At 45.3% G+C, this 10703-nt stretch overlaps 1 protein-coding gene across 1 annotated transcript; it reads right to left on the minus strand.

Annotated features, from left to right (window-relative positions):
- Positions 1-531: 531 nt before the first annotated feature.
- RAB30 (RAB30, member RAS oncogene family) lies at positions 532-10326 on the minus strand. The gene is made up of 4 exons (XM_009281315.1): positions 10223-10326; positions 8669-8752; positions 3817-4000; positions 532-1685 (listed from the first exon to the last, which is right to left on the minus strand). Exons 1-4 carry the CDS (start codon positions 10313-10315, stop codon positions 1435-1437), a joined length of 612 nt encoding a protein of 203 aa, XP_009279590.1. The 5' UTR covers positions 10316-10326; the 3' UTR covers positions 532-1434.
- Between the last annotated feature and the right edge of the window lie 377 nt (positions 10327-10703).

Below are 10703 nucleotides of genomic sequence, written 5' to 3' on the forward strand. Positions count from 1 at the left end.
ATGCATTATTCGCGTATGGCACTAGAGGTGTAATAACATCGCAAACTCCATAGTGCTTCCACTTCGGGGTTTTGTAGGAAGAAATTGCCTAAACAGTTACACATACACTGGAGTCTGAGATTAAGAGTACAAAGCATCAAGTAAATTAAATGACTCTACAGCCTTGAAAGCTACTCTAGCAGAGGGACTAGGTGCCAAGAAGATACCTTCAAGAGCATCTTGGAGAGCAGTTCCACAAGGTGAGTGCTGGTTGGGTCAGACAGAATGATACCACTTGCAACCCACTGCTATTTCCACTTAGCATAAAAAAAACCTCTACAAAATTGTACGCCTGCCTTTCAACAAGAACTGTATCTACAAGCTTTATTTTTAAGCTGGACATATTGCAGACTGCCACTTCAAGCTGTGCTCTCTTTGAACCCTTATACACAATCCATGCACGCACAAGATTTTGGTCATGTCTGGTGTGCTTTTTCCAACTCTACCAATAATGTTTCCCAAGGCTGATTTTTTACATTAGGACATTACTAATTAGACGAGGGACGGTTAATTCTCTTTTTTTTTTTTTAATTTCTGGAGCGTCTTTTCATCCTATGTTGGATATCAAAGCAGCACAGTCCTTTCCCACTATGTTCAGGCCTAGAAAAAGAGGTAACGAGATTTTTTTTTTTTTAATGAACAGTGCTAATTAGTGTTTTTTCCTAACCAGTCTAAGTTACACATTCAGAGGACAGTAATGTAGTAAGACTACATTTGATCTATGGAATATTTGCTGAACTGCTAGCACCAAAGGGAGCAACTGAGCTGTATCCATGTCTTCTTAAATCTTGAAAGTGTTGATATATGTAACTTTTTTTTAATTCCATGTTCACGAAAGTGCCTGTAGATGAGAGACATAACACTATTTCAAACACCAGAGTCCTCCATGAAGACGCACGGGCAGACGCTATATACATGTCTTAAGAGCTCACTCGCTGGCAGCCCGGAAGATTGCCAGTGTAGTCCAGGGTCAGTGTTCATTGTTGTTTTTTTCTTATTATTTTAATTTTAAAAAGGACCAAAGACATTGTTCTGTAAGAGATTTTGATCTCTTCAATACCTTCTTCAAGAGAGGCTGCTCTAGTCTCCATAGAAGGGAACACAATAAGGGAACGCAATAGCTCACATTCTGCATTACATGAAGCACTTGTGCAACTCTCCTTTTCCTAACCCACTCCAGAGACTGCAAGAAAAATGAAATTTAAACCATGTTATATTCGGCTACTTTGCCAAGTAGCTGGAGCCATCAGCCTGCCATGCTTCCAGGTCTGCAACCTGACTCAGGGTAAGTCAGATGGGTCAAAGTGGCAGGAATTCCTTTCAAGGAGATAAATCCCAGAAAAAAGAGAAATCCTCTTGGGCAATGGCAGAAGGGGAAATCACATGTCAGCTCTTTTAATTAAAATTACAGCAAGTCAAGTAGCTGATACTTTTCCCCTCTCCTGGTAAGGGGGATGAGACATTGTTCACAAGGGTGTTCTGTCGTGCCTCGCTGATCAATCGGCAGGCCAAGTCCAGGAAGAGTTTTTCCACATTATCCGATTCTTTTGCCGAGGTTTCCAGATAGTACATGTCCTGCGCTTCGGAAAACTCTGCAGCTCTTTGCTGGGAGACTTCCCTCTTATCAGCTAAATCAATCTTATTACCTGCATTGATAAAAGATTTTTAGGAAAAGGAATTAATTTGACTTCCAAAACAAGAGAAACAGAAGTTGATAAGAGATAAAGAAGAGTTTGGTGTTATATATATGTACGGACAGTGGTTTTGATGTGAAACTCTTAGTGCTTGCTCTCCCCTCCAAATAATGGATTCCCTGATACACGTGACCAAGTTCATTTAATATCAGCTCATTTAGTGCAATATGCCCTGTGAACATCCAAGTCAGTTTTAATTTAGCATCAGTGCATCTGTTTGCTGCTATCAACCAACATTAAGGGATTTCCATTTTAGTATCTATTGAAAGTTCTCCTGTTCTTGCTCTGAGGAGCACTTAAAATGTCAATTATAGCATGCGAGACACTAAACGTGGTATTTCTCATGTCATTACAAGCTTTAAAAGAAGCCTGGCACGGAAGGCTGCTTTCCTATTTCAGTATTCCCATGAAGGATTTGGCTGTTGAGGCTGAGCAGGGATGGGCTTGGGGGGCACGCACAGAGCGAGGTGGGGAGAGAAGCCAGCCCCTTCTTTTGGAGAGCTCGGTTTAGCAGAGAGTTGATTAATGCCTCAAGCAAGTGTCTGATATGATTATACCCTATTACCGGCCACTTCACTTCAAACATGATGTTTTTGGCATAAATTAATCTTACAAAGAAGATAACAGACTAGGACCTGTGATAACAGGGGACTGTGTCTATGGACTCAGCAGGTTCAGGAGGAAACATCTCCTGGCCTCACTTCTACCAGTGATTTTGTGAGAACTAGTGGGAAGAAGACTGCACTTCCACTGGCAAGCCACGTCTCATTGCCCTCCTCTTATCTGAGATGCCCTTTCTTTCCTGATAAAGCAGTTTCCTGGACCCACAGCATACACCGAAGTTATCTTTCTAAACAAATGATCACTCAATGCAAGCAGTTTATGGGTATCACCATCTTCAAAGTGTCTGTTATGGCTGTTATCTATATTTTGTGCTGTAGATGCTGATAATTAACTTAATGTTCCCTAGAAATTCACATACACATTTGCTAGTAAATCATTAATTATATCTGCACCATTTGTACACATGCCATAACCTTCGCATCGAGTGTAATGAGTTTCTTTGTATGGAAGCTCCTTAAATCCCAAGGCTCACTTGCAATACCACTGGGGCATGTAAAACTCAAAGATTTTTAAAGCCACCTTAGACACATTTTACAATCCTCTAGATTTTTCTTTTAAGCAAACAACTGTTAAAGGAGATAATGACACTGCAGTATGAAACTTTTTGGCTTTCCCCAAGTTATTTTTCCATTGTTCTTTATATATCCTTGGGCCTTTAAAAGCCAAGTCCTAATTATCAGATGCTGAAAGCAGAGCATGGAAAAGCATGGGTAGGCAAAATAACCTTCACCTTGCTTGTAGCAGACAGATGGCCTGAGGTCTGCTTTAGCTTGAGTTGAAGCTCTACAGATTAACATAACATTCAGTTATTTATTTTTAGTTTCCCTAAAATCCATGCAAAAATAGCCAGTTTTCCAGCTCTGCCCCACCTACAAATGCTACGATCCACACAACCATCACGTCCTGATATGGTTCCCAGATCCTGACCCACCTGAGACAAGACTCTGGTTGTCCCACAGCTATGGGGTACAGCAACCCACAGGCTTCCCCAGCTTGAGCAGATCCTTATACATTTGTAGAGATCCGAGCTGGGAGTCACAAGGGAAACTGCTCTTTTCTTAGCTCAGTTGGTAGCTGCACCATCAACACTTCAGTGCCGTATGGGACCAACTGGTGGGAAGTATCCACCTCTGCACGCAATAGCCTTAGACCTGAGACAGGACCACACTTCAAGAAGCGGCTGTGGTGTCCCGAACATCACTATCAGCATCTTGGGGTTATTTGCAGAAGGAATGGTCCAAGCACTGGGTTTAAGGCACCGGCTGTACCCTGTGCCCACCTGCAGTTACAACTGGTTGGCAACAAGATCTGCTGCACCAGTTTGAGCATCCTGCACCACCAGTTCACACAGATGCCACGTTTTCCTCCTGCTAACACCTCCATCTGCCACCAAACCCCTGACACACACAGCTTGCCCCCTCATCGCACCACCACCCCACTAGGGACGATCGTCACTTACCCACTAGCACGGTTATGACCTTATTGCTGGCATACTGCTCGATTTCTCGCAGCCACTCGGGGAGACACCGGAAGGATTCTTCACAGGTGATGTCGTAGGTCAAGATTAACGCGTTAGCGCTGCGATAGTAACTCTGCGTGATGGACCGGAATCGCTCTTGTCCTGCTGTGTCCCAGATCTGCAGCTTTTGGCATAACAAGGAAGGGTGGTAAAAGGGAAAAAATATTATTTAACTTCTATTTGATAGCAGCACTGTTTTGACCTAAAAAAAATCCTTTAGGGTAAAACCAATGCTGTAAAAGCACTTAACTCTTCTTCCCTTCGGCTTCCCCTCCCCCAGCACTTTTTGTTTCCATTCCTGCACTTGTGGATTGAAATGCAAGGCACAAAGTCAGCTGGCACTGTGGCCAACGGCCCCTGGAAGCCGCAGGTCTGCAGGCTTTCATGCGACTTCTAGCATCTCCCTCTGCTGTGGGCAGAGCTGCTGGCCTGGAGTTACAACACAGGCACTGGAGGGGGAAAGTCACTTCTCCTGCCCCTGAAGTCCAACCAACAGCAGCATCCATCTCAAGAAGAAATAAGAGAGCCTCTCCTCTAGCTCCCAAAGCTAGTTATAGTTATCCTGAGATGATGCACTGAGGGGTGGAAACCACAGGATTGAACAAGGAGCTCAGCTGAAGGCTGATCCAAGGACTCTTAACACATTTCCTCTCTACAACTTCAGCCCTCTCACCCAGTTGCTCGCTGCCTGCCTTCCCAACATGTAGAACTGGTTGACATGTCCTTAACTATATCAAAGAGGTCATGAGTGATTGCCAAACCCTCTGGGTCCAGGAAGACAGCATACAATACAAACTAAACTCAGTGTTTTTATAATTTGACCACCTGATCGGTTTTGGTGGGTCATCAAAACCTCAATTCTTCAAAAAGGCAGTCAAAGAAACAAACATCAGAATTAAAACATTTCAATATAAAAGAGTACTTCCCTGCTTCAGCTTTTATTTTTTTAAAGCACCCCTCCCTGGAATTCAATATGTGAAAGGGTGATTTCCAGCCAGAATCCTGTGTACTTTGGATGTTCTTCTTTTGGGAAGAAAAAGGTAAAGTATTTGAGATTTTTTCCATATATTCAGCAGCCCAGAACAGAGAAAAACCTTATTCTTGCCCAGTTCCAAAGTCAAACTACGTCAGCTACTCATCATAAATGCGTTAGTTTGAAATGAGAGCTCCCAGTAGCAGCTTTCAGACATGGGGTATGATTTTGAAAGAGTACATTTTTTGCAGAGAAAGTAATCTGTGGCTGGCTCACAGCTCCTGGGCACCTTTGTGCTTAATCTCTTGGCCTAGCTGTATTTAAACAGCTGAACCTGGCACCTGCAGTTAAGTGACACATGAAACAATAAGTGAAATTACTTGCACATGAAATTCAGATTACGAATGAGTCCCCATTAAAAAAATCAGCCTCCAAACTCTGGCAGATGGAAAAATACAGATAATTTTGTTGTTGCTCGGCTATTTCCCAGGAAAAACATTTATTGATTGGTATACTGGTTAGCTCCAGCTTACATATGTTTCACATTTATTGAGAAGATCTCCAAGCTGATAAAAACTTGATGTGAATACATTCTTCCACCACTTTAATATAACAGACATTGAAAGCCAAAGGGATTGCCCTGGGGGAAAGGGTTTCTTACTGGCTGCAGCCGCGAGTCTACCTGCAAGCTGGGTGCAGAAGGCAGGGAAGGGCCCCTGACCTTACAGCCACTGACAAACTCGTCCTGCACACAAAATGCACATCCTCGCACTTCACCCCACTGATTATTTCTGCCAAATAAAATATTTCACAGCAACCATTTTACATGTATCATTTTTTCAGAGGAACCGAAGGGCAGTGCCTGACTCAGCCTGCAGAAAACCTAGATGTTTATTTTTCTTGGAGCCAGCTGATGCTTCCCGCTCTCCCAACATTTGCACATACATTTAGCTTTACGCATATGAACATTTCCACCAAGTACAGTAAGATCACAGGTCTATATAGCACAGCCCTCTGCAGCACTGAGGATGCTTAGCTTTGACCAGCATGATAACCGTTATCGACTTGGCTCAAATTCGTGTAGCCTCTTAGTACAGCTGTTGTATATATTTTTTGGTTTTATTAGAAAAGGCCAGGCAGATCAAAAGCCCCCTCAACTGCACAGTACTGTCTCAGCTCATCTGTCAGCGAGCTTTAGTAGCGGCTCATATCCAATATGGCTTGCACACAGCTTTCATGCTAGCAAGTCCCTCTCCACTGACTGTCAAATGCAATTTTGAAAGCTGGAAAGTATTATTCCCCAGAAATCTATCATTTATTTTCAAGTCTGAAAACCTTTTCAGTAAACAGCTCTGCTCTCTCATCCTGGATCCCAGCAGACGTGCAGAAGGTGCTACCCGGCACAGAAGCAGAGTCACGGCTCGGGCACTGTGAAATGAGCTAGCAGTCACAGAAACGCCTTGTTTGACTGAGATGTCATTTTTATTGCTCTGTCCTCTGAGTCATTCCTGCTTTTCCCGCTCATTAAATGTTTATTCTCACTAGCACTGCTTACTCAGAAAGTTTCAGCTACAAGATCACTCCCTGAAAGAAATCCGTTTGCCTTTCAGACTCCATAAGGCTCATTCAAATGCCCAAATGTATCGTGCTAAGCTTCCTCCCAAGCTTGGTCATTGTGGCTGAGCTCTGGCCACTCCAATTTACTCGACTGGTGGGGTTGGGAGAGGGACTTTGATTTAACAACTCATTATTTGCTATGTGAAATATAACTGGTATACCAGCTACCACTTGCTAAGGCTCTGTGAAACACAAGCCAGGCCCAGGGTGATTAAGAGAGTTGCTTGGGTGGACACTTGTGCATTCATCACACATTTGCAGGGCAGCAGGGGCTTACCACACTGACAAGTTTGTATGTAGCTTGTAGAGCTTCCCTGAACCATCCTTGCCCCAAGATAGCCCATGTTGGCACAACTGCTCCCAACTTTCTCTTAAGGAGTTTGCATCCTCAGTCCAAGCTAGTCTTAATATGGGATTATGTCATGGGAGCAACAAGTCAAGTGCAGACAAATCCTTAGGGTGAGTTCACCTGTCCAAAAACCAGACCTCAGATATAAATGATGTTCTTAAGGCTCTATCTGTACTTGACAGGGAACCAGATGCTTGGAAAGGAGAGGTGTCTGAAGTGGATGGGATTCATCGTCCTCGAGATTGCTTTTCTCTCTCCATTGACCAGGACAATCTTGAGACAGCTGGTTTAAGCCAGGTATACAAGGGAAAAAATGAATTCCACCTTCAGTGCAGTACTTAAGCCATTTACCAGCTTAGATCCTCTGAGCTGCTCCACTGGAGCCCAGACAAGCAGCATCCGTGTCCCAACCAATCCCACTACAGCAGATGCCTGCTAATGAGCATCACAACCACCGAACTAAGCACTGACACCACAGGGGCTACACATGATCCTCACTGCTCTCCTGCCTGCTGCTCTGTCCCACTTGCACAGCAATGTGCTGAACATTAACTCGGTCTTTATCAGAGGAAAATATTTAAACCTCTTGTCCTTCACCTGCTTAGGCTGGAAGGTCTTCTGGTCAAGGACCGTGACTTGCCATAGGTTTGCACAGCTCCTCATACAGCAGGGTGGCAGCCTGCTGACATGATCACAGCTTTTAAGATCTGTCCTAAACTTAGGAACACACCACCTGATTTTCTTCTCAAAAAACCTCTGCACTGAAATACAGGTAAAAACCCAGGGTTGAAAATCTGCACAACTCCACTGTTTCCATCCCAGCACAAGCTTAAAAATGGGTCTCAATGTCACATCCAGCTGTTGTCACACTGCTGCCACTCTACCATTTGCTCACTACTAGATTTGATGAAGGCAGCAAGGAGAAAAAACCCTGTTTTTCACTTTAGTGCACCCGGATTTAATGCAGGCAGAGTAATTCCAGGAGCAGCTCAGGGACCCTAGACACCTTGACATTAGAGGCTCAGATAACCATACTCTTCTCTTGTCTCTTGAGCATCACAGTAGCTCTAGCAAAATCTCTACTAATGAACGAAGCAGCGCCAGCCAACGTCTCTGGGTGCTGGAACCCAACCATGGATCCCATTAAAGCATGAGATTGGTCCCTGGTGTGTTTTGACCCAGGCAAAGTAGCTCTCCACCAAGTGATGCTCAGGCTCAGTTTGGGAGTTTGCTCAGGACAAGGACAGTTTCCCAGCAGCAGTTTGGTTGCAACCACCCTATTTTGGAGGGTGAAAGAGTTAATAATGCAGACATTGCCTTTCTCACTTCAACCCGTTGATCAAAGCGTCAGTATTGTGACCATCTGAACTTCTCCCAAATCTGTAACTCGGCAGAAGTGGAAGACAAGCCTTCATTGTGCAGAACCGCACAAGTCCAGAAGCCTGCTCTCCTCCACCAGCCATCTCAGGAGCTCACAGGAGAAGACCTTCACTGAGCACATCCCAGTGGGAATGCAACAGACTTCAGTTTACCACAAATGCCGTAAGCGGAAGTTGCACTGAAGCGCTTCTTTGCACCTCCTCAACCCCAGCCAGGCACGATCTCAGTGTCTCCTAGGCAAGGACAGAGTTTTGCAAGATCTGCCCTTTCCATTTTCTCCCTTAGACTAGGTTCACTGTTATGATCCTGATGGTAATTGTGGAGAGGGGCACAAAGATCGTTAGAGCCAGCATTGCCTGAGCCATGCCAGACAGCCCTGTGCTTCCCGACATGCCCACGGGCCTTCCACCAGTCAGAAACCTCAGCTATAGTACTGCCACATGAGTTTACACTGAAAACCATCAGGCTCCTACCTTTACTTTTTCACCGTTTATCTCCACAGTTTTAATCATAAAGTCAACCCCAATCGTGGCTCCTTGACCCGGTGGGAAAAGTCCCTGAAAGAAAACAGAGTTTCGTTAGTCAAATTTCTGTAGCTCTCTCTGGGTGCCAATCCTCACCCTTTTCCATCCCCAAAACTATTTCTTCCTTGTCCCCTTCCCCGGACGCTTATTTCCATCACATTTAGAGAGGAAAATGTGACATTTCCCTGGTACAAAGGTTACCATAATTCAACCCCACAGTGTTTTTGCTGCCTACGCGTCCCTAGTCGTGTAGCAAGTCATTGACTTGAGAAATGGGAACACAGGAGAAAAAGAGGATGCATACAGGGAAAAAGAGAGGGGAAAAAGCCCTTCTGCTTCTGTGCAGTTGGAAGAGGCAGGGGAAGGGTAGATGGAGACCCTCTGTCCCACTTCCCAACACCTTGAAAAAGGTGGGAGCACCCATGTGGGATGAGATGCCTTTGCTCCTGCAACTTCACACCTTCCTTCTCCCCTCCACCACACGCCACGGCACAGAAAGGCATTTCTGGCAGCTCCCAGCACCGGGGTCACATCCCTGCACAGCATTTCGGGAGAGAAGCACAGAGCCAGCCACTACTGGAGCAACAGCAGGGGCCTGCGTGATGCTGGTGGTATTTGATTGCAGCACCATCAGAAAGGAGCAACAGCAAACGAACGAAAAAAAAGTAAACAGAGGTTTTTGATTTCTGGTGTCTAGGTCTACAAAGTCATGTTGATTTTGGGGAACATCCATCCCCTGTAGCAGCTGCGCTGCCCAAGCACAAACAGAAGAAGTGGCCACAGATTTTTGCGGTTAACCCTTTGGGGTCGACCAGCTTTATTGCCACCAGCTGTCACATGTGGTTGAAGAGTGTTTAACATTGCCATGGCTTTAAAACAAAAATTAACAGTGAGGGGGAAAATTACTGACAATTCCTAGTGGAGAGTGCAACAAAAATCCCACAACTTACGTTTTACAGTCCATCATGCAAAATTTTCTCTTGCCCCGGATCACAGAAGCCTGGTCCTTTCCCTGTTACTCTGCCACAAAAAAGGTCTGGGAAGACCAGAAGACACTGGACTGACAGCCCACGACCCAGACTATTTGATTGTCTACTAATGACAAATAACAGGGAGAGTTTTGTGCAGTGGCAGGAGGGATGGGGAGAAGGCAGTACATGGGAGCACACCAGGAGATGTGTTGGTTCTTACAACCAGTCTAGAGCACCTCAAATCAGGAGGAGTTTTCCTAGTGGCTTTCAGAGAGGACTTTCCATCTTCAGAGAGATATGAGCTCTCTCCAGTTCAAGATCCCCAACAGGGCTAAGTACAGCACTAGATACAGATGTGCTGCTTGTGCCAGTATGTTGCTAAAGGTGATGCATGCACCAAGAGTGCAGACAACAGATTACTTTGGAGTTGCAATGCCAGCAAAGCCATTGGTGCACAGCCATGGGCTCCACGCTCCCATCCCAGTGCTGTTCCCACCCCGACATCCCGCATCCAAATGGCAGCCAACCTTACCTGAGTGAAGCGACGGACTAAGCAGGTCTTCCCCACACCGGCGTTGCCGATTAAAACAATTTTGAACAGGAAATCATAATCTTCCATACTCATTTACGCAGCTGCGAGAGAGAGAGCGCAACATGACATGAACCACGGTGGTGGGGAAATGCCCTTTTATTCCTGCTGAACTTTATGCCTCCAAATATTCAGAACAAAGGTCTCCTGGCGCATACACGGCTCCCTAGACAAGGGAGAAGAGCCCTTCCCTCTCCGAGCTGGGGCATCCACGTCATCCAGCGTCAGCTGCTGCGAAACCTTGGCCACATTTTGGCGTTCATGCCATCTCACCTGGCTGCCCATGAATTACAGATGCTCGTTTTCAGCTTTCGGAGCAAGGCTCCACAAACCTGAGCCACCATTTCTTAAGACTTCCCCAAATGTTTGTTTTGCTTTTAACTGTGTCAGCTCCAAAGGACAGTGTGGACTTTGCCACCTTGTC

This window comes from Aptenodytes forsteri, unplaced genomic scaffold, assembly GCF_000699145.1.
Source record: "Aptenodytes forsteri isolate BGI_AS27 unplaced genomic scaffold, ASM69914v1 Scaffold180, whole genome shotgun sequence".
NCBI classification, from domain to species: domain Eukaryota; kingdom Metazoa; phylum Chordata; class Aves; order Sphenisciformes; family Spheniscidae; genus Aptenodytes; species Aptenodytes forsteri.

Bases quoted from the DNA above. Each gene is read 5' to 3' on its own strand.
- RAB30 (XM_009281315.1), bottom strand. From the start codon at position 10,315: ATGAGTATGGAAGATTATGATTTCCTGTTCAAAATTGTTTTAATCGGC. The intron at 8,753-10,222 runs GTAAGGTTGGCT...GTTTTCTTTCAG, and splicing joins TAGTCCGTCGCTTCACTCAG to GGACTTTTCCCACCGGGTCA. The intron at 4,001-8,668 runs GTAGGAGCCTGA...TTATGCCAAAAG, and splicing joins TAAACGGTGAAAAAGTAAAG to CTGCAGATCTGGGACACAGC.